Below are 24,264 nucleotides of genomic sequence, written 5' to 3' on the forward strand. Positions count from 1 at the left end.
CAAGTCTAAGGAAAGAGGCAGGGAAAACTCAGTTTGGTTCACAAGATTCCTAACATATGGATAGGGAAGCTGAAATCTCATTTGATTTGCACAAGCTCACGAGATGGAATCTTTGTTTCCATTGACAGATGAGGAGACCATGGCTCAGTGGTGAAGTCGCTGTCTGCCCCATAGCTGGTGGGGTCCTGGTTTAAAGCCAGAACAGATGGGTACACACGCTCATGCTCTGGCCTGGACTCGGCCAGCTCCAGATGATCAGACAGGGGTGCCAGCATCTTCTCCAGTCAGTAGACTCCTCAGTGCCATGGATTTCTGATCCAGCCTGACCTTCAGAGGTGGCGCTGGTTTTGCTCCCTGGCTCTGCAGACAGGTGACTGAGGCCCAGAGTGGGACCATCACTGCTCAGACCCAGCCTCAGCTGTGGCCTGGTGTTTTTCCCACCACCCCCAACTGCCGCTCTGTGCTGGGAAGGGCCGGGAGGGAGTGATGGTAGTTGGGGGTAAATTAACGGGAAGTTGTTTGCCAAAACTGTGTGGGGGAAGGAACATTTTACAAGACCAGGGCCTCTGGCCTGGAAACATCTGTTTCCCTTCAAATCAGTGAGGAGACTTTTGCCCCCCCAGAATGCCTAAATCATGCGGCGGCTGGGGAAGAGCAGGCGTTGGCCTGGAGACTTCAAACGCATTCTCTCGTACTCTCGGGGGCCTGGTCCTCACGTGCCTCTGGGGCGCTGTCCCTGCTCTTACCCCTGTCAGACCCATGACAAGCTCTCACTGCCAATTAACTTCTCAGTTTCATTCTCTCACCCCTGCTGGGAGGGGGGCCGAGGGTCTTGGATGAGACTAGCATGGCTTCCTCTCCGTGCACCCCTTCTGATCTCCGCTAGTAGGAGGGGAAGTGAGAGCCTGGGCAGGAGTCATGATATCGCTACTTACATGATGATGCCAGCAACCGTTATCTCCCCAGCTGGCACGGGCCAGGCCTCACGGTAAGCACTTCTACATCATACCGCATTTCAGTCTAACAGCTGCGGGTCGTGGTACTGTGACTCCGAGTTTATAAGCGAGTACACTGAAAGCAAGGCCTCACACAGCCAATAAATAGGAAACCAGAATTTAAAACAAAATGGCCTGATTCCAGAGCCAGGCTTTTAGCCATTCTGCTACTACATTTCCTCTAATGACTGTAATCACTTCTTATTTATCTTTTTAAATATGTTGACTTCCTAGTTGAGGTGCCATTGGTTGGCGATGCTCTGTACATTTCAGGAGTACAACTTCTCACCTTGCTAAACAGACCACCCACCCCCAGCGTCCTTCCAGATGGACAGTCCTCCTGCACCTCCCTTATCCCTTCCCCCTCTGGTAACCACCATTTTATTTTCAGTGTCATTGGGTACGTTCTCTGTTTTGCTTTGGTTTTTGTTTGCTTTGTTGCTTTATACTGTCCATATGAGTGGAATCATCCAGAATTGTTTTTCCTTCTGACATATTTTACTTGGCATAGGCCCATCCATGTTGCCACAAGCAGCAAGATGTCCTTTTTACTAGCCAAGTAATATTCCATTGTGTGCAGGTACACAACTTCATCCACTCGCCGTGACCAGCACTTGGACTGATTCTGTCTCTGGGCTCATTACTATTTGTAGTGCTCCAGTAAACATAGCATCCCATGTGTCTTTTCAAATTAGTGTTTTTATGTTCTTCAGACACATACCCAGAAATTAAGAATGGTGTTTCCATTCTTAATTTCTGGGGGAGGCTCCAAACTGTTTTCCCTAGTGACTGTACCAATTTACATTCCAACCAATAGTTCATGCAGATTTCTTTCTCTCTACACCCTCATCAAAGCTAATATCTCTCATCCCTGCTTTTTCGTACAGAAGAGGAAACCGATTTCTAGATAAGATCTCAACTGCCTCAAAATGGATTGAATCATTCATTCTGTTTTTTGAGCCCTTCATTGTGGAAAGTGCTAGACACTCACAGTTATGTCTGAGCAGCACATAGGTGGATAGGGTCACATTCCACCCTGAAGACCCTCCCACCCACAGGCATGTGAGAGAGAAGCAAGTGGGCACTGGCGCCTTGGTGTACTGTGACAAGGCACTAAGCAGGGAGGGCTCTGACCCCTCAGAGCAGATGTCTGATTGATACTCCAAGGACAAGGTGGAGAAGGGGAGAAGCTGCCCAGCCTGCAGAGGCCACATGTGCCAGGCAAAGAGGTGGATTCTACGGGTCCATGCGGAAGCTGAATAGAAAGTGAAGGTCAGTGAACAAAGCAATTATCTGTGGCCAGAGGTACAATGACAAAGTCTTGTTCAATGAATGAGCACCAAAGGGCCACATAGGGGTTTCAAGGTCAGGAGTTTGGACTTTGTCCTGAGGGTGACAAAGAGACATTGAGACATTGAAAATCACTTTGCATTTGAGTAGTCACTCCCAAGGCAGCTTCTCACGCCTCAAAAGCCTGGAGGATTTCAGAAGGAGGCTCACTGTGGCCCCTAGGCCAGGCATCTGTGTGCCTGCAAGAGTTCTTAGCCCACAGTCTTGGCAACTCAGGTCCTTGGCCAACCAGGGCCATCTTATTTCCTTCACAGCCAAGATTGGGTCAAGGGTTTGAGCCTGGATCGTTTGGTTCCTAAACAGCCCACTTCATTCTTTTATAAAGAAAGTGCCCCCTGGGTACAGTTGAACTGATGTCAGCTTATTGTACAAGAAGTAGGACAGTGTACACAGGAGCACTGCAGGAGGGGCCAGAAAAAACAGTGTCTTTACTCTGGGCTGTCGGTCCTTGTGCAAGTCTCTTCCTCCTCTGGACCTCAGTTCCCCAACTGTAAAATGAGGATGTGGCATTTGGTAATGGATCCGATTATCAATGAACCTCAGTCTGCCTCAGCAGGCAAAGAGATGGAAGAGCCTTGGTGACTCCTCAAGAATCTCGGCAGCGTTCTGACAGCCTGCTCTCAACCCCTCTGTCTCCCGCATTTTCACTCTGCCCTGTGGCTGTTCATGTGTGTCTCACTCTCTACCGCCCACCCTCCTTTCTCTGTATTAGGGGCCTCCATTTTCTTCCCTTTACAAAGCACCCCTCCAGGTCCCTCCTGGTCCCCTTAACAGCTTTCAGATGTGTCTCTGGAACAGTTCTACAATTACAGCTGAGACAGGCAGAAAGCGCATGGCCTTGTGACTTTTGACCCAGGCCTGTGAGGGTGACATCTTCCTTTTCTCCAACCCTCTGCCCCCACCAGCAGGGTGGCCTGAAGCCTCCTCCGTCCCAAGGTCTGCACTGACACACTGGGTTACACCAGTGTCACAAATCGAAGCTACCTTTAGGGACTGAAGACTGAATGAGGTCTCATGGCATTGAGTCTTGATCCCCCAAATTGTGAGTGATTGTGGATAGGAATCATTTTACCCTGCTTTACTGGTATGGAGACTAAATTACAGAAAAGGTAAATGACTTAATAGTCTATCAGCAATTGGGGAAATCAAGGATTCTAACCACATTTTATAACTTGTAAACCTAAGATCTCGCTCTCTTTTTTTTTTTTAACTTTAGATTTTTATTCTTACCCCACCCCCATATGTTGGTTGTAATGCAATACCAATCTCATTGTTTGTTTTTTTCCCAAATTATGTTTATTGAGGTCCAGCACATTTGCATCTTTATATCTGCTTAGGGGCTTGCACATTTAAACCTCTACAAATGGAGACCTTCACACCCTGCCCACCGCCAGTGACCCCACATTTCTCTACCATCTTCCTCTGTGCTCCTTCGCTCCCCCAATCCTACCCTACTCCTACTCTAGTTTCCTAAGTCTTGCAGTCACATGTCAAGGATTTATTATTGATTTGCTTTTGACTCACACTTTGCCATGTTCTCTATGTTCCCCATACAGTTAAGACTGTCCTGTGTTTGCCTTTTTCCTTCTGACGGACTTCACTTAGCATTGTCCTTTCAGTTCCACCCATGTTGCTGCAAATGACCGGCATTCATCATTTTTTATAGCTGAGTAGTACTCCATTGTGTGTGTTAGTATGTGCACAAATAGCACACTTTACTGATCTACTCCTCTGTTCTAAGGCACTTAGGCTGTTTCTAGATCTTAGCTGTTATAAATAGGGCTGCGATGAATATGGGAGTGCATATATCCACCTGAATGAATGCTTTTGTATTTTTCAGTTGGGTACTTAGGAGTGGAATTGCTGGGCCATATGGTAGGTCCATTTTTAAAGTTTTGAGATAACTGGGGCTGGAACAGTGTTCTTACCACTAACATATAAGAGCTGCTTTTTCTTTACATCTTCACCAACACTTGTTATTTCTGGTCTTTTTGATGTAGGTTTCTTCCTCAGGAAGCTGTTACTCATGTTGTTTGGCTAAGCAGAGAGGTGTCTCTGTACTTGGCTGGTGGAAGAAATGTATCACTGAGCACCATGGAAACAGAATGAGAAAGCAGTGCACCTACCATATGCCTAATTCTGTGTTAAATACCAGGCATATAAGTGTACTGCAGCTGGAGTGTACACTTCCTGGGAGCCACAGGTTGGGGTCTGGATCTACTGCTGCTGTGTGGGCAGTGTGTGCATACTCAGCAGTCCGCAATACTGTCCTGACTTCCCCACCTAGCTGCCTGCTTATTCTCACTTCCTGGATTTTCTTGTGGCTTCCGATTCTGCTGCATGACTTCCCAGTCACGGCACTGGTATTCCTGCACAGTACTGCTATTCCACAATGCACAGTACTGATATTCCACACTCACCTGTGATGCAAACAGCAGCTTCTCACAGATACACAGGGGGTGTGACTTGAACAAGGACAGAGAGAAAAGGAGAACTATAATGTGGACCCAGCCCTGACCATTTCCAAGGCCAAGCCCCCTCAACCCATCACCTGTACTTTCCCTTGGCCAGGACATAGGAAGCTCTAGCCCTATGCTCCACTCCCAGCACTGAGATTGGTCAGGAGAGGAATGATGCCTCCATCGCAGAGCTCCTGTTCTTACATCACAGGAAGAAGCAAAAAGTCTCAGCAAGCAGATGAGTTGGTTGTTTCTGTCTAGACAAGGCACCAAAGAACCCCACATTTGGCCTTTTCTAACACATGTTAGCTATACATTTCCATATACTTCCCATCACTGCAAGCTAGTGAGCAAAACAGTAAAGTTGGGATTAGATTTGACAGTGTTGTATAGTGTGTGGTTAAGAACATAATATTGGGATTCAGGCAGACTTAAATTCTTGTCCCTCCTACTCCTTATTTAACTTGTACTTATTGCTCAGCTGCTTCACCCCTTTGGAACTAATGTACTTAATGATAAAACAGGCGCAACTGTGGTATCCAATTCATGTGGTGTTAGGATTACTTGGAATAACTCATAAACAGGGCCCAACACATGTGAACACATTGGATGGTGGCTATACCCGTTGTTACTCCCAGGTGGTGCATGGGGACCATACACTGGAACTGACAATTCTACAAGGGGAGTCTTGTTTTCCCCTTTCATATATGGGAGACTGAGGATTGGAGAGAATAATGTTCTAGCCCAAGGTCTCAGAACCTATGAGCAGCAGTGCCAAAATTTGAATGATAGCCTTTAGACAAGGGTCTTTCTTCCTTCCCTTATGATACCCTTGGGGCTCTAAGTGACCTGATCCCTGCTTGACCCCTCACTAAAACCCCCAAGCTAGTGAGAAAATTCAGTGCTGACATTCCCACAGTGAAAGGAAGTGTCCCCTGCTCTGCCATGGTTGCTAGGACAGCAAAGAAGATGGAGTATATAGACTCATAGGGTTTGATGCCAGCCTGGCCTATCACATGAAAAAGAGAGACCTGGCATGATCTACTGGTGAATTCTTTCATGCTGCAAGAATACCAACTACCGACTTCTTGCCATTTTGACTGGGGAAGGAAAGGCAGGGTGGTGGTGATGTGCTGCCTTAGCTACAGTGGAACTTGGAATCACTACTCAGGATGAGCTGGAAGCATAGTAGCATGGTGTGAGTAGTTTTCCCCTATCTGCAAAGAGAAAGTGTGTTATTTTAAGGCGATTTTCACACATGGAGACACAGATGGTCTTTTCTCCAGAAAGTTACTGGCTTCTGATTACTGTGACCTTCTACCAAGAAGTTCTGATTTATGGAACTCATTGTGAAAACAACCTTTTAGGCACTGGGTCATGAGTTATAAAGCTGGGAGTGCACATGTAGGGATTACTGAGTTCAGACGCTTGAATCTAGTGAGTGGTGAAAGCCAGAGCAGCAACACAACATCTGAGCAAAGAACAGGAGCATCAGAGGGACTGTGGCACATGCCTCGGCTCTTTTATTTTCTAATTGTGACTCTGAACAAATTACCTAATTTGTTCCTCTTCTGAAAGATGGAGGGATTGGGAGAGGATTGTAGCAGGTTTTCATAAGACTAGGAGCACATGTACCAGTGCTCTCTCAACATGGAGTCAGACAAGTAGCTACTAGGGTTTGTTTGTGCAGAGTTGATGTCCACAGGCCTTCCACCAGAAGACAGTAGCTGACAGTGACTGAGACCATGCACTTTGGATTCCAGTAAACCTAGATTTACATTGGCACACCCAACAACTGCTGTATGATTCCGGACAAGCAACTTCCCTTCTCTGAGCCTCATGTGTAAAATAAAGAGTACTAGTGTCTGTCTTCTAGGATTTTTTGGAGGAGTTAGTAGATACTAACTCAAGTGCTTGACACTTGTTGGAGCTTTAGCATATATTTACTAACTTGTACAACCGAATTATCAAGTGGCAGGTATGTGTAGTTCGGCAGTGCTCACTATTCTGCCCCTTGGTAGTAGTGTCCTGCCTATTATGTAACGGAGGTCCGTTAAGATGTAGGGAAGAAGGAAAGGAAATGGAAACACTGAGCCATGACTCTTCTTGACACAGAGCACCCTCTCCCCACACCAGGCTATTGCCTCCACCCTTGAGGTATGGTATGACAGACAAGAATTCAAATGTTCAACCCATCTATTCAGACCATTCCTGGCCTCCAAGGCTCACCTCCTCTTGAGAGTCTGCTCATTCCGTACACTTTCAGCAAACCACAGAACTTGGAGATATGGAGACTTCAAGAGTCAGTGACTGTCCTGAAGGTCAGCCAGATCACAGAGCTGCTCTAGTAAGAACCATGTGCCCTGCACTGGACCTGAGTCTGACTGGTCTGCGGTTTACTAGTTCTCCTTTTCTGATGCCTCTCTGCTTTCTGCTTCCCATCTACCCCAGCACAGCCTGGAGCTTCAGGTGACATCACAGAGAGGTAGAGCTCTGCTTAATCCTTAGAATAAACTTCCAGGCCTCTTCCTGTCATGGCCCAGTGATGGCCCCACTGACCTTTCACCTCTTCTCACATGACTACAGCCACACCAACAACAGTCTAGGATCCTTCTCTCCCCAGGGCCTTTGCACGTACAAGCCTCCCCACCTGGAAGGTTTGGTACTAGGTCTACACTCATACTCTGGTTCTTCTCATTGTTTAGGTCTCAGCTCAAGCCTCTCCATTGGAAGAAATTCTGGACAAACCTTTCTAACACACCCACAACTCTTCTCATGTTAATCATTTTCATAATACCTGGTTATACTTTTCTTCACATTTATCACTGTCGAATTATCTATTCACTTTTTGGCTAGTTTTATGTAAGCAGGGACCTTGATTCTCTTGGTCCTGTTTATTACTTAGCAACTAACATCATGTCTGGCCTATAGCTAATGCTGAATTGGTCTGTATGAAGTGAATGAAGGCAGTAACATGTAACTGAATGCATGCAGTCATATAGAAATCATTAGGATTCACTTATCAAGCAGTGGACTCAGATGACTGTTTCATAGTGACTGTGAAGCCACAATCAAAGTGTCAGACTCCTTGCGGGTGAAATGCAGGTACTAGAACTCCCTGCCTTCTAGACTTGCTAACTTGTAAGTGAAGCAATTAAGTGCAAGGTGTTCAGCACAGAGTTGATGCTCAATAAATGCTTTGTGAGTCCTGTTCTTTTTTTTTTTCCCAAGTCACTTCTACAGCCTAAAGCATCTTAGAATTTTTTGACCACTACTCCTGTGCTATGATTTTCTGTTCCTCCTTGCAGTGCTGGGCCTTCTGGAAGTCACAGGCAGGCACTCTGTTTTCTTGCTGTGCTCCAGGTTCACTCTGTATGCCGTGGATACACGGGGGAGGCACTCAGAGCTCAGCACGGTGACCCTGAGGACAGCCTGTCCACTGGTCGATGACAACAAGGCAGAAGGTAGGTAACTTATTTCTTCTTTTCCCAGGTAATGCTTGTATCTCTCCCTAAATTCTGCACCCAAGAGTCAGTAAACACCACCCCCTCCAAGCCCCTCAGACATATTAACACAGAAGTAAGTGAGGGAATTAAGGAAGCAGGAGGTACATGGCCTAAATTCATGAAAGCCTTGAAAAAAACTGAGATGACTCAGCAATACCTTGTCTAGTTTGTGTAGGTTCTGACCCAGAGCATGAAATAGTGGAGGGGATAAGCCCAAGACTCATCACTGCTGCGCCTTTGCCCAAGCTTCTTGGAGACCATTCTCACCCTCTGCATCTGTCCTGGAGTTGGCAGATTGGCGACCTTAGAAAATCACTGCACCTTGCTGTGCCCATGGCAGATATCATTAGCTGATCACTGCACACTCCCTCTAGCTCGGGGGCGACTTCGGAATCCTATTGAGAGAACTACAGTCAGAGTTAGCGTGTGAGAGTAAAGCTTTGTCACTCCTTTCCATGAACTATAACCATCAGGCTAAACACTTGGGGAAAAAAGACCAATCCACAAGAGCCACCATCAACTTAATTCTTGAGCAAAGTGAAGACCCAATTTCTGGTGAAAATGGGGTGGTAGCTCATGAGTCCTCGTGGGTCCCTTCAAGTTGAATAAACATAGACTAACATTTTTGGTACAAGCAACATGAAAGAGATGGTCTTCATCTTTGGGGAGCTCACATTCCAGGGAAGGAGGAAAGCTTCACTATAAATGGTCCAACAAGAGGCTTGCTGGTCCATGTTTGGCATGCTAACAGGTGAGAGATGATGGTGAACTACTGAGACTCAAAAGTGAGGGGATTTCAGATATCCTCTGATAAAGATTCCCTTGATTATTTTAAAATAACACATGTACATGGTTTTAAAAAAATCAGAGTAGAAAATAGTGCAAAGGCAATGGTCGTCCTCTGTTTCCCTCAGGTCCCCCAGATTCTCCTAGAGGCACCATTTTTAGCAATGTTGGGAACATATAGATTTAGATCAGGCTTCAAAATGAACGAATGTGTCTTATACTCAGGAGAGCAGACTCTGAGAAATTTCAGTCACATCAGTTAGTAGGAATGGCCAAAGGAATGAGAATGGCAAGCAGAAAAGTAAGCTTCCTTTGCAAACATTGTGAATGGAGACCTAGCAGAGCTGACTGCACAAATATGTTGGAAATATCATAAAGAGGAAATGGAAGGTGACCATTGAGATGAGCCTAAGAATTTACTTAATCCTCCGCACTTGTTTGGAATTTTCTGGTAAGTGTGGACACAATCAGGTTAACGATTAAGATGCAATGACAAGGCCCAGTGTTGAATGCTTTATGTTCACCTTTTAATGTAGTCCCCCCAGTGCAACTTCAGAGTAGACACTGTTCTCTTTGATTGGTAAATAGGAAAACCTAACACAACTAAGTAGCATCATATTTAGGACAGAATTCAATTTGGTCTAGTTCCAAAAACCAAATATGTGAACTCTTTTATGAATATGCCTTCTTATGACAAGACATATTTCCTTTCATTTTCCTACCACTCCCTGACCCATGTCACCACTCTCCCTCCTCAGAGATAGCTGACAAGATCTACAATCTGTACAATGGGTACACGAGTGGGAAAGAGCAGCAGACGGCCTACAACACGCTGATGGAGGTCTCAGCCTCCATGCTCTTCCGAGTCCAGCACCACTACAACTCGCACTACGAGAAGTTTGGTGATTTTGTCTGGAGGACCGAAGATGAGCTGGGGCCCAGGTAGGGGTGTGTTAGTGCACAGGTGAATGCTTTTGGCTTCATCTGACGGACTCAGCCCTGTCCCCAAAACCTTTGATCAATAACTAGGGGTGGTGCACACCAGTGTCAGGGCTCGAGATGGGAAATGGGCAGAGAGAATGCAAGATTCAAATTCTTGACATCCTGGAATGTCAGGTAAGTGAGAGACAGGTGCTTTTTGAACAGTTGCTGTCACTGCCGACCTTCCGCCTTCCATTTTAGAGATGAGAAATTTAAGTTTCATGAAGGGATGTGTCCTGACCAGCCTCACCTGGTGGTTGGGTCGGTGCCCCTAAACTCAGTCCATAACAAATTGGAGATTTTCGGCAGTGAAGTCCATTGGTGGCCACGACTAGATACATTCATAAATAAAGCATGTATAAAGACCTGGTTCTTGTCACCAGCAGTGATGGTGCCAACCACTGGGCTAGGTGCCATCCAGTTTAAGCAGATCGAAGACACAGTCGTCGTCTTCTGAAGTTTCATACAGCAGCACAGGAAGTCCGGGCTGCCTTTCACGCCTTACACTGAACAGTAACATTGTTCATTCATTCAGCACATCCTGAGCAGTGCTTCCTATCGGTTGGTTGCTTACCTGCAATGGACAAAAGCTAGATGAGCCATCCCTACCCCCATTTAGGATACTACAGCAGGTAATAAAACTAGGACTGCAAAGAATGAGTTTTAAGTGTCATGATAGCATAAGAAGAGGGCCATTTGGGCTACACCTAAGGGCACAGCCTCTGACACCTAAATGCTAACTAGGGGACAGAAGATCTAGTGAGAGGAGGACTGGGGTGTGGGGGAAGAAGGACTAGCCTGGGAGAGGCCCAGAGTAGACAATGTTCTCTGAGAGCAGGCTTTCCTCTCACGTGTTGACCTCCCGCCTTTATTCTATGAGCTGTGCCACTTACACTTAGTTTATTTGGTATCTCTTGGTGAGATTCTCATCTTGTTGAAAATATGTTTGAAAAGAAAGCAGGGCCATCTTTTCAAGGGAAGAACGAGCACTCCCTACTTTTAATAGAAAACTAAACCTGAACACTTAATACAATGGAAACAAGCAAACAGTCTTGTTCGCTTCCAAAGACCGGGAAGCAAGTGTAAGTCTGGATGACAGAGTCCGAAACCCAAACCCACCTTTTTTAAAGTGGTCTGAAGGAGGGACAAACACAAGCAAGGGATGCCAGCTGCTTTCCAAATGTATATTGCCTAGTGCTGGGTCATCTTGACAACGACCTGAAGTCCTCCTCCAGTCCCAGGAGTGCCTTCTACACCGTGGCGAACACTGTGTGCAGAGGAACTGAAGGCATTTCCAGTAGTTGGGACAGTGTGTCTCACAGCAGGGACAGCAAGAGCTCAGCAGGGGCCGGTCCTAGAAGCCCTATATGTAGGGTTAGAGAATATTTGGTTCAGGTCCCCACCCACCCACTCAGAGTAACGGGAAACTTTAAAAGTGTTTTTCATGGGGGTACAGGGTGATTGTGTCATGTTTTCAAGGGAGAAAGATTCCTCTGTTGTAAGCTTGAACTAATGGGTTCAAGACCAGGCTGTCAAGCTCATAATCTACAGGAGATAGTGTGGTATTCCGGGCTGGGGCCCTATCAGAGGCATTGGGGATTTCCTGAAATACTTAGTAGGTAGCACGTCATACTTTAAAAGACTTCAATAAGACCCTGTAAGCAAGGCAAAGCAGCGTAGCCCCCAATGTGATAAGGGGTTGGAGGCCGATGGGATTAAATGAGCTGCTCAGAGTGGTAGCATGTGATCCCTAACTCTCACAGTGAGCCTTAACGACTCTTACATTAACCCTCCAAGAATCTGAGGCGCTCAAGAGAAGAGAATTTGGTCAAGGGATAAAAGGTATCTCTCTCTGGGCTGGGCTTTATCTGCTCTGCTCTGGGTCCTGGATTGTAGCTTTCTCCCTTTCACATGAAAGGAAGGTTTCTTTAGATAAAAGCTGAAAGAGGACAGGCAGGGAGGCAGGCAGGCACAAGCAAAGGGCCCATGATGAAAGCTGCTGTGAGTCATCTTGACCGCCATCTTGCCATGGACGGGAAAGGCATTCCACTTTACTGGGCTTTCCCACAGAGCTCAGGGGGTTTGGGTGGAAGCAAAGCCAGAGCCCCACTCCTGACTTTGTCTTTACAACTTTCTGGGATCCTTTATGATCCCGCAGGTCATAAATCTTGTGGAAAGGCTGCCTTGCCACCCACAGAGGCAGGAGAGCCCACTCAGTAATGGACAGTGATAACCTGCTAACCTCTGGTCAGTCACCATCTGCCAGCCCTCACCCTTGTCACCCAGCATCCTTTTCCTTTCAACTTTGTAGTCTCTGGAAAAGGAAATCTGAAATTCCCCCAACAGCCGTACTGGTGTATCAGTGGGAATCAAGGCAGCTACTCCCTAACCCACCCTGGCAGTGCTAATGAATTCTCTCAACCTGGGGCTGGCCTTCTTTGGCCCTCGGTCTCTTCATCTATAAAATGATCATGATGAACTGGACTTTTGTGTCCCAAAATTAGTATTTCACACCCTAAACAAATCTTACATAGAACCCCAGTTCTTAGCTGGAATGCCCTCTTCTCAGAGAGTCTACTAAAATTTCCACCCATTCATTCTGTAAAACACTGTCATGTTTTAAAATCCTAATTTTAGTGTCTTGTTCTGCTTATGGGTTACTGAATGTCTTACCACCTTTTCCCACTATAATGTCAGTTTATATAGCCAGTAATCGTGTACATCCTAATCATTCTAACATAGGTGATGATTAATTATTGGATAGTGTGGTAAGTGAATATATAGTATTATAGACTAGTGATTACAGTGTTTATCTGGTAGAATCTAGAGTGGTAGCCTGGACCCCATCTTTGGGACCCTTTTCTGTATCCCCCCATTCCAGGCTTTCTCAAAAATAACAAGGATCTATAGGTCACAGTTGGAAACAGGTGAATTCCATGAACACATAGGTCTCTTCAGCTCAAAGTTTCATTCTAAATAATGTATCATGCAATATGAAAAGATGTGAGGAGACCTTATTTCATTCATTTATTAATTCCCTCATTCTTTGAGTGTGCTTACTATGTGCCAGGCGCTGTGGTATGGGCGTAAAATACACAGGTGAAGAAGACAGATCCTGCCTTCACTAGCAGCAGCATCTCATGAGGAGACAGGTCAGCAGGCAGGCACAATATAGCCTGTCATGTGCATACTTGTGTGTGTCTTAGGACAGTGATTTTCAAGTCTTCGTGTGTGTGAGAATCACTGGGGGTGGGAGAGGCTTGTAAAAAATTGCACTGACTTCAGTAGTCCAGGATGGGCCTGAGAAAGTCTACATTTCTGACACGCTCTTAGGGGATGCCAATGTTACTTGCCCCCAAAGCACACTTTGAGTGACAAGGTTCTGGACTCAGATGACTGGCACAGTTAATCCAGACCTGGAAGTTGGAAAGAACCTCTGGAGAAGAAAATGGACATTATTCTTAGACTCAAGAGTAAACTGAAGTCCTCCAGGTGGAACAGGGAGGGTTTTCATCACAGAGACCTACAGTATACAGATGCGAGAAAGCAGGAAGATGCTTCACTGCGAAAGACAAATCCCTCTGGAGCAGAGCTCAAGGTGAGAGAATTTAGGAAAAGCACAAGCTCAGCAGAGGCCGGTCTTGGTGGCTCTTGTGAACCCTTCTCAGAGGGGTGCTTTCTCCAAAAGCCTGCTAGGACTTTATGCAGAAGCGCAGTGTGGCTCAGTGTGTCTGCCTTTCCAGGGAAGCAAGCGTGCAGAATGTCAAATTGTCAAGGAGAGAGCAAGACACTGCCTGGAGCCAGGAGCCACGGGTTCACATCCTGGCTGTCACTGGCTTGCTGTGTGACCTTAGACAAGCTTTATCCCCTGCCCTGGACCTCTTATCGTAGCGTGAAAGGGCTAGAAGCCAAAATCCTTTCCCTTAGTTGTGAAGCCAAGGAACCAGTCAGCCCTGAAGGTCAAGAACAAGCACGCTGTGAATGTCCACTCACCTGCAGCCCAGCACGTCCTGTTTCTCAGGGACCTAGGGTGACTAGGGTGATACGGGCTTTCCCCTGGGACACCTACAGGATGATATCATGGGAGCAACTCTGTTGTGATTTTCTTGGTCTATAGTTACCAAACCCTAAAATGTTTTCTACCCCTCCCTAGCGCTGGAGCCCTATACCCCCCATAAAATTTAGTGACAAAGGGGTGTCTCTTACTTCTGCCTAATAAATCTATCAGGCCAATGTCCTCCAGAGCCCGGTTCCCATGGCAACCGCAGGTTACTGCAAACAGCTGCTCGGAAGAAGACCTGCTGACACCCAGCTGTCCCAGCCATACGGTTCCTATTAGGACACTTGCAAAACTGAGCTCATAGGTGGCCAGGAACCAGGGTCTGCTACAGTCAGAGCATCCTTGACCATCCTTGGACTTCTCAGACCTCTCACTTATTTTTGACAAAATGACAGGGTCAAGAGAAGAGAACATGGGCTGGAAGAGATTTATTTCCTTTAGCTGAGGAAAGGTATTTTTTATGATGTCAGCCCTCCTTGCTTCCATGGCAGACATTGCTAGTAGATCACAGAAACCATCACAGACTTGGTTCAGCATGCAACCTTTTTTTTTCCCCACTTAGAAAATATTTTATTCATGGGCTTTGTTATAAATCACTTTCTTTATGTTGACTAGAAAACTGGAAGAAACAAATACCTTCTTTTCTTTTGAAAATCTACATACATTTTTATAGAATGATTTATAACATTATGCAAGTCTCAAGTGTCTAGCATTAGGATCTTTTTTAAATAGAGCAAGACAAGAAACCTTTCCCATTTGAAAAGAACCAGTGCATTCTGTGTCACTAGTAAAAACAAGCAAGGCATGGTTGCCTGTGTATTTTTTCAGACGAGGCTCATATTTATCCTTCAATAGCATGGATAAATCCTCTGAATTTCTAGGACACTGGAAATAAGGGCAAATGTAAGACCATATTTCTATAATCTCAGACTCATTTTTACTTTATTTTCTGCAAATTTTGACACATCCAAGCTTGTGTACAGTGGATACACTACCCAGGGAATGTTGTATTTTCTCTTCTCTTTTTGAAAACCTGCTGTTGCAGCAGACGTAACTCTTATCACAGAAAAGACCTGAGAATAGGTAGAGGCAGACAAGCTCACTATATCCCATAGACCAGTTTCCACTTATTGTATAACAAGGCTGCTTATTGTCTTGATGTCTCTGTACTTCCAAACTGGAATAGTTTGGGGTTAGTTGGGACCCTCAATCATTCTTCCCATCAACTCAGGAATGAATTCTTGTGGACTGGGTTCCTGGTTTCTTGAGAGAGGATGAGAAGGGACAAAGTATATAAACAACCTCACTAGTCATCTTACAGATCATATTTGGTGTTGAGGAATATGTATCCAGATAGTAGTAGAGTTTCTGACTTTCTTTCTACTTGGTGCTATTTGAGGCTAAATTTGATGTAAATTTATTCTGAAAGTAACTCTGGTGAACAACTGGAAAACAAAGCCATGCATAGCTTCATTGCAGAAATGTACCAAATCAGCCTTAATATACATTGCATATGTAAGCCTGTGTTCAAGGTTGGAAATATTCTTATTACATTTTTTTTAAAGATTTATTTATTTATTCATACAGAACTGGGGTACAGGCCAGAGATGCGGAGGGTGAGAGGCTTCACCAGAGACAGAGTGGGGAGCAGAACAGGCAGATCGACGAAGTACACTGCTGAGGGGAGCAGCGGGCGGGCCAGGAGAGGTCTGCCACGCCATGTGGTCACCTCCGGGGCAAGCGGGGATCGAACTCATGCGGAAGTGGCTTTAGTCTCTCAGTTCAGTGCTTTAACCCGCTGCGCCACCAGGGAGGGCCCTCTTATTACATTTTTTTATAAAAGTATTTCTTGTCCATTCTAGAACACCCAAATTTTATATATATATATATAGTATATTTATATAAATTATATATATTATATAATTATATATATGTTATAAAGCATTTAAATTATGTATATGTTTTATAATTTATAAATTATATATACATTATAAATAATTTATATATATTATATATATATAAAATAAGTGAAAATTTGTATCTCTGAACCCCTTAAATCCAACCTAGAAGAAAACCATTTACTGTGCACGTAGCTTTGCAGATACAAATATGGATATGACCTAGATACACCTTTGAATAGAGAAATAAGTACAGGCTTAAGGATATGTCTTCGCCTACAACCACAGCTCTTTCTATCCACTCTGGAATCTTACAGATGCATATACCATGTTCTGTCATCGCCTGTTTGCACTTAATAAGTCTTTTCCCATGAAAGCATCTGTAAATATATTATCTTTTTAAAGGTGCTTTAGCCAGGCAGTTATATGAATATATCATGCATATCATTTAGTCCTCTATTATTGACCAACTAGATTTCTTTCAATTTCTTTGTAGTTTATGCAGACTTATAAACAAATCTGCCTGCTTGCCTGATTATTACCTTAGGTCCATATCATGCTGATGTATGATTTCATTCTTTCTATCCATCTTGCAAGAGCATTCTGTAATTTGAATGCTAAAGGCTGAGGATTTCCTCCACTGGAGTTAACTTAGCCTCATTAATCCCTTCATCTTACACAATCAGGAGTTAGACACCAGGAGAGTTGTATATCAGCCAAGAAGCAGATGGGGAATATTAGTTGATCACCTATTAAGGGCACAGCCATATCTGAGTCATATCTTATCTTGTATCCTGAACAATTGCTTTTGAACATAAAGGAACAGAGAATTGGTGGAGTTAAGTAAACCATTCAAGGTCACACAGCTAACAAGTATCAGAACCCAATGCAAATTGTCTTCTCCTGGCTTTTCTATTAGAGTACATTGCACCCCAAGATTCACACACAACTAAGGAAGAATGCAATGAAAATCTCAGTGGAGAAAAGCAAAACATTTCTGCAGCAAAGATGAAAACAAGGCTTACTGTGGCGGGGAAGACTTGAAGGCATCCCATAGGTGGATTTGCAGCATGATTTTGAAGTGTGAATGGAACTTATGGGTGTGGTCCTCTCCGCTCAGGACCGCAACCCTTTGTCACCAGGTGGTCCACTGTGAACTGCTCACCAGGTCCCCACCAGATAGTATTCCTCCATGAATCAAGCCCCCATTTCCTTAAAAACAAACAAGTGATACTAACAAATATTTACACTAATTCCTACTACCAACAGATTCTGCTGTGGAATGGATATTTGTGTCCCCCGCAAGTCATGTGACAATGTGATAATGCGTAAGGTAATAGGAATAGAAGGTAGGGATTTGGGAGGTGAATCAGCTCGGAGTTGAAGCCCTCATGAATGGAATTAGTGCTCTGATGAAAGGGTCTCCGGAGTGATCATTTGTCCCTTCGATCACATAGTCACCAACCACCTCATGGGATCTGTCAGTGCCACTATCCCCGACTTCCCAGTGTCCAGACCTATGGCAAGCCCTGGTATTTACACAGTACCCAGTCTGCAGTATTTTTGTTACAGCAGCCTGAACATATTCATTTCTGAGACATTATTGATTTGATCGCCATCGGTGGTGGGGAGAGAGGCTCCTGGAGATGTGGAAGGGCCCATTCTATATTTAAAGGGATCTAATTCTGTGTTTATATTGACTCAAAATGTGCCTTCTGTTCATTTGAGTGGCTTCATGAATAACATTTGGGTGCCCTGTGGCAGTGGTCTATTCTTACATTCTGTTAACCTTGGTCAAATTGTATCAGTCTGAGCCTCACTTTTAGCACCTGTGTGAAGACTTGCATTAAATTCTGAACTCTAGAACTATGATGTCCATGGGTTTCTGACACATAGTAGGTGCTCAGTCAGTTACAATCTTTATCATCCTGGACTCTCCACCCCTCCTCATCATTTGTCTTCAATTATGGGAATGACACAGCTAATTGCTTAAATCTCTCCTTCTGTGGATACACTCCATTTCTGCTTTCAACACTTCCTCAAAAGATTCTTGAGACAACCTTCAGCATCAGGATGTGGCTGCGATTTGCATAGATCCCTCTTACCAGAAGTGATGGGGTTCTCCAGATGTGGCCTGACCAGGGCACCATCATTGAAGTCATGACTTCCCTTAATCTGCTCTCTCTGGAGGTTTTGTTCCAGTTTTTTGCAGTCATCTCTTGTCCTTGACTCTCATTAACCTTGAGGTCATCTGACATGGAGACGTTTAAGCTCAACTCCAGGAGTCAAGGAGGCGGAGAGTGGCCGAGGGAAATATTTCCTCACTGTTTCTCTTCCTTGTCTCCATTACACAGCCCCATCAAAAATTAGGTCTCTGTCCGATAACTGTGTCAACAGCTGGTTGGGTAATGGTGCCAGGAATAGAGCGGTGGGTCAGAGGTTCCACAGTTCCCGGAGAAGTGGCATCAAAGCCCAGCCCCTGCCTCCTTCTCAAATCATCCCTGCCCAGTGTAGCCTGCTGATAGGGCAGTAAACGAGTATGTGGTGGCCTTCCTCCACCTCTTGCTTCCTAGCCAGTGAGCTGGGTCCTGTCTCCAATGAGGAAGATTTCATTTCCAGTATTTGAGAAAAGTGGTCACCCTGACCTATGATTTCCCCTCTAGGGAAAGCTCGGCATATCCTGGCCATTGATTTATGGATCTGCATTGCCTACGATTTATTACCCAGCACTCTCGCCTTTGGGCTCTCTCCACCCCCTCCTCTTCCTAGCCATTGAGCTCCTCCAGCCCTTCCCTTCCAGGCTTCACTTTCTGAGTTCTCCTGTCTTTGCTGTCTAGATGCAAACCAAAGTGCTGAGGGATCACATATGGTGCAGAAGGAGCCAGGATATTGGACCAAACTGACATTAGTTTAGTACCTATTATGTGAAATTCCTGTGCTGGATGCCCATGGCAGCCTTTTCATGTCAGACTGACAGCAGCCCTGCAAAATAAGCATTTCTGTTCCCATTTCTAAATGAGAAATTGGGACGCACAGAGGAGACGTGACTTGTCCTGATGAGTTCTGAAGCCTATGTCCGCTCTGCTCTGGTATGCTACTTTGAATCTTGGCTAGCACTGACAGTTATGCAAATCACTCTCCCAAAATACATCCTCCCCAAGTCTCTGCTCTTACTAGATTTCACTGATGCTGTACCTGAGCTGGTGGCATTGAAGAACATGCTCGTGATCCACATAGCTGTTAAGAGGTAGAACTGGGATCTGAATTTGGAACTCCAGGGTCAGTTCATCTGAGCTCTCTATGACCAGGCATCCCAGCTCTAACTGGCCTTTGTTTAACTAATTGAAAGTGTTCCTGGAGACAGTTTTCTATTCTCACTCCAAACCTCAGTTTCCCCATTCACACAAAGGAAGGCTTGGTCCAGTTACATTCCAAGATTCTCTCTGAGGATGTAGCTGTACCTTTGAAGACAAAGCATTTAAACATGTTGGAGGAATTGCCCTTTCCATTCTCATTTTGTATTTGTGGCTTATTTTTATGACTGTCTGGATCAGACAATGATTCTCCATTGCCCCAAAAATAAAATACTTCACCAGGCTCAGAACTGTCTGGATATTCTAATCTCTGCCAAACCAACTGGGCTCTCACCCATTCTCTGCACTGACTGTTTCAAACAACGGGTGGTTTATGCGCTCTCCAGTCAGACACTGGATGAGCTGTTTCCTTGGCCTCCACATCTGCCCGAAAAATTTGCTTTTGCATTGAAGCCCTCACTCAGACCTCCATTCTCTAGGATGACTCCTCTGAGCCCCCAAAACGAATGAGTATGTGATCACTTTCTATGCACCCGCATCTCCTGCTCTGCACCCCAGCACTCTACCCCTGTTACTGTTTTTGTCATATAAATCTGCTGGGACTTGTGTGGCTTAAACCTATAGAATAAACAAGGAAGCAGGAAGGAGAGGAGAAGGTGGTGAAGAACAGGAAGAAGGGAGAAGAAGGAAGTTGTCATTTGTGGTGGTGGTGTAATATTTTAGCCTCACTATAATCCCAGGGGACAGCAAATATTCCCTCTTTATAGATGAGGGAGCAAAGTTAGAAGATTTTTTTTTTTTTTGAAAGCACGTTGAGAAAAAGCAAGCCAGCAGCCCTGGTAATGGCAATGGAAAATAGTTAACACCTGAATGAGCCCACTGCCTAGTTCGTGATGCCAGTCTTGTCTCCCCCTAATTCAAGTTTCCTCCGGGTAGCCAGAGATATTTTTAAACAATCCAGCTGTAAACCTATTGCTTTGTGGCTTGAAGCCCTCCAACACTTCTCCCACTTAGTCCCAAAACACTAATCAGAGAAAATGAGTATTGAGGGCATATTGTAGAGTCGTTGGTGCTTTTTTAATTTTTTTTTATGCTCTTTTGATTTTTAAAACAACTTTTTGTGGTAGATAGTTATTATGCCCATTTTTATGGGTAAGGAAGTGGAGGCCTAACTAGTTGCATCACAGAGGTTGAGTGTGCCTGAGGTGGGATGTGAACCCTAGCATCCAGCACTGAGGGTGCCCCACTACTCTGTGGGCCAGTGCCCCAGGTCCTGACTCCAAAGGCCTGGCAGCTTCACTTCTCCAGGTTCCCATCATGCCCCCTCACACACTAAGTTCGAGTATGAATTCCCAGAACTTCCCTGCAGTCTCTCACTCTATACTTTGATCTGTGCTGCCTATTAGACCTAACCTCTACTCATTTACAAGCTCTACCACAATTCCCCTTCTACCAGGAAGCCTTCCTGGGTATCCCCAGGCCTGCCTGAGCACTGCCCTCTGCTTCCCCACAGCTCTCACACCACCATCACCCTGGTGTCTTGACTGTCCTTCTGCCGGTCTTTCCAGGCGAGTCAGGAGCCCTGCCTGCCAAGAGATGCTCAAGAAGTAGACAACTGATGTCTTTATCTCCTGTAACTCCTCAGCGGTCCCCACTTCTCCAGTGAGGGGAAGAGCTTAGAGAGGTTGAGGGCATTTCCCAAGGACACCAAGGTGTTAAGGGGCAGCAGGAACTCAAGGAGGAGGGCTGAGAAGTAAATTCAGAGTGGAGAGAAGACTGTGAGCCGAGCAGCGACTCAAGTGTGATTACGAAGCTATGAATTCTTGGCACTTTAGGAAATATTCCACCCAAGTGGTGAACTATACAAAGAAGACTTTTTGAAAGGCGCCTCATAAATCATGCCCACAAAATGTACACACATATGCCCGGCCCTTTTCCAGCCGCCACGCAGGTGCCTAACACAGTCTCCCATTTGTGGGGTCTGTTGTTGTAAACCCCCCTCCCTGCCAGGGTCTCAGAGGGCCATGGAGAGGACAGAAAGGGAGAGGCTCTCAGGAGTCCTGGGCATTTGAAGATACCAGGATGTAGCATAAAGTGGGTCCCACGTGGAGATGGACACCTTGACATTGAAACTACCTTGTGTGTTCTGGGGAGAGGGTGCTTCTTTCCTTCTCTAGACCTTAGTTTCCACATCTTTCATGAGAGTAGGTCAGACTAGGTCAGTGCTTCTCCACTGGGGTGGTTTTGTTCTCCAGAGGACATTTAGCAATGTCTGGAACTAATTTTATTGTCATGATTGGGGCGGGGAGTGTATTGGCATCTGGTAGGCAGAGGCCCGGGGATGCTGCTAAACTTCTTACAAGACAACCCTCACAACAAAGAATTATCTGGCTCAAAGGTCAATAGTCCCGCTGTTGAGAAATCCAGAATTAGGTGATCTCAGAGATCCTAGCTAGCTTTAATTCTCTGTGCAGCCAATCTCAGGAGCCCCCGGTGCTGGATCAAGGGCTGAGGTATGTTCCTCATGTTGACTGACACACTACAGAGTGGCTCTTGATTAGACAAGTGTCTGGTGTGACCTAGATCCAGAGCCCTGGTTAGTAGCCATTCTTTATCAGTACATTACGGGAGGATCCCTTCTCGGGAGCTGTTCTGCCCTTAGCTTTGCACTATTCCCATAGTTAACTCATAACCAACTCCTGAGGGTAAGACCACCTCCCTATTTTAGATGAGAAAAATGAATCATATTCTGATTGGGGGACCTATTAATGCTTCGATGAATGTGAAGTCTGTGGGTGTTCAGACCTGGGTCTGAATGTCCAGCTCAAGTGATTAACTTGCTCTTTGATCTTCATCAAGTCAAGTCACTTCTCTAAGGCTTGGGTCACATACTCTTTAAATGTGAATGTAGATAGATAGATAGATAGATAGATAGATAGATAATAGGTAGATAAATGGATGTATGGATGGATGGATAGACAGACAGATCTCTGCTGTGTCGATTAAATTAAAACTTGAGCATATGGCGTACAAGTACATTTGAATTTTGACCATAAACATTATCCGAAGTCATTCCATCTTGTTACACTGGTGTCCTCCAACTTTCCCATTTTGGAAGAGGAGATGCAAGACTATAGCTCTGCCATTTTTTGGATATCACACAATTGAAGAGAACAGGGTTTAAAGTAGCCTTGACATAGGTATTTGAAGCACCACCCCCTGTCACGGACATATGGGACACCATTAGAACAGATGTCCTCGTCTGCCTGAGGACCTGCGTTCACCACCTCCACTGCCTCACTCTCGCCCTGGGCTCCTCCCATCTCACTGTCTCCTCCTGCCTTTCAGGAAGGCCCACCTGATCCTGCGGCGCCTGGAGAGAGTGAGCAGCCACTGTTCCAGCCTCCTGCGGAGCGCCTACATCCAGAGCCGCGTGGACACCGTGCCCTACCTTTTCTGCCGCAGCGAGGAGGTCCGGCCGGCGGGTATGGTCTGGTACAGCATCCTCAAGGACACCAAAATCACATGTGAGGAGAAGATGGTGTCCATGGCCCGAAACACGTATGGGGAGTCCAAGGGCCGGTGAAGGGGGTGCCGCCCTCCGTGAGCACAGAGACTCTCCGTGGGAGGGGAGCAGTACTCTCACGGATTCTGGGGCCTGGGTGGGCTGGGGGACGGCTGCAGAGGGGCCTGGCAGAGGAGGCCTGCCAGCAAGGCCAAAGCAAACTCTTTCTTTTGTGGATAGCCGACAGAGAACTTTGTAACCACTGGAATTGTTCATTTTTCTCTATCTTTTATTTTTTCTAAGATATTATTTGGACTATCAAAGTCTCTCCTTTTTAAAGTTTTTTCTTATGGATGGTGGTAAATCCCAAGGCAAGAGCTTTCAGATGGAGACCAAGCGGCCTTTCCTGTTCTCCCTTCCTCTTGCCACACTCCCTCCCTTCCTGCCATGGCGCCCTTGGAGAGACATTTGGACCTCTTCCGCATCTGGAAGGAGGCCCAAGGAATGCTGCAGTGAGGAAGCCTGGGTCTTTGGAACTTCTTTTTTTCCCAGACATCATTGAGTTTGCAGGACCTCACCTCTTCCTGCCACCTGTGGGGGTGCCCACAGCCCCCCCAGGAATGTCCACGCATTAAAAATTCCTATTGTCTCTCTTTCTGCTTGGGTACTGTTTCTTACCAACAGGGACCTCTGTTTATCCACTCAGTAATGTTTTTATTGATTCTCTCCTCTGTGCCAAGCATGGGGCATACAAGTAAAGACAGAGATGCTCCCTAGTCTCAGGGAACATGACTGTTCTGTGGTAATTAAAGGGCAGTGATTCAGTGGTTTCAGGCTGTGATAGTAGAATAGAGGTTCTTTCAGTTCATGAGATCAACTGGAGGGGTCTTGAAATGCGTTCTTGATAAGAATGATGCCCAGAAGACAGGATGGGAGAGAGTGGGGTTTGCTCCAGGCAGATGGGACAGGAGAAACAAAAGGCCCAGAGGTAAAAGAAAGTATGATTCATCCAAGGGCTGAAACACTTTCATAGAGAATAGAGACCAAAGTAGAGAGGAAAACCTGGGGGCTGGGTAGGGTATTGGAAGCTGTGGACAAAAACCTCACAATATAAGAAATAACTGAGAACTTTTGCAGAACATTAATGAAGAGCAAAATTACTTCATCTCTGAGGAAAAAATGGCTACAGTTTCAGGCCGAAAATTGTCCGAGAGAACCCCAAGAGTGGGAGACTGTGATCATTCCCTAAGGCGGAAAGGATGATAGTTTGGATCCTGTGTTCTTAGGGGAGATATTTCACCACTGAAGTCTTCTAATTGGCAACTGCACTGCTTCCAGTGCTACCTGTGAGGGTGGGGATGCAGATGTGTATGAAGAGGCACTTAATGTCCTTCAGTAACTCGGAGAGGC

General features: G+C 45.6%; 1 protein-coding gene across 2 annotated transcripts in view; it reads left to right on the top strand.

Annotated features, from left to right (window-relative positions):
- Nucleotides 1-23,510, top strand: part of ASTN2 (astrotactin 2) — a 766,181-nt gene extending 742,671 nt beyond the window's left edge. For both annotated transcript variants that reach the window (XM_004677396.2, XM_012721364.1), the window contains exons 21-23: nt 8,168-8,268; nt 9,855-10,038; nt 22,698-23,510. In XM_004677396.2, the coding sequence (XP_004677453.2) occupies nt 8,168-8,268; nt 9,855-10,038; nt 22,698-22,935 (523 nt within the window). In that variant the 3' untranslated portion in view covers nt 22,936-23,510. The remainder of the gene's footprint in view (nt 1-8,167; nt 8,269-9,854; nt 10,039-22,697) is intronic.
- Nucleotides 23,511-24,264: the final 754 nt, after the last annotated feature.

This window comes from Condylura cristata, unplaced genomic scaffold (assembly GCF_000260355.1).
Source record: "Condylura cristata isolate star-nosed mole 26May11 unplaced genomic scaffold, ConCri1.0 scaffold00006, whole genome shotgun sequence".
Taxonomy (NCBI): domain Eukaryota; kingdom Metazoa; phylum Chordata; class Mammalia; order Eulipotyphla; family Talpidae; genus Condylura; species Condylura cristata.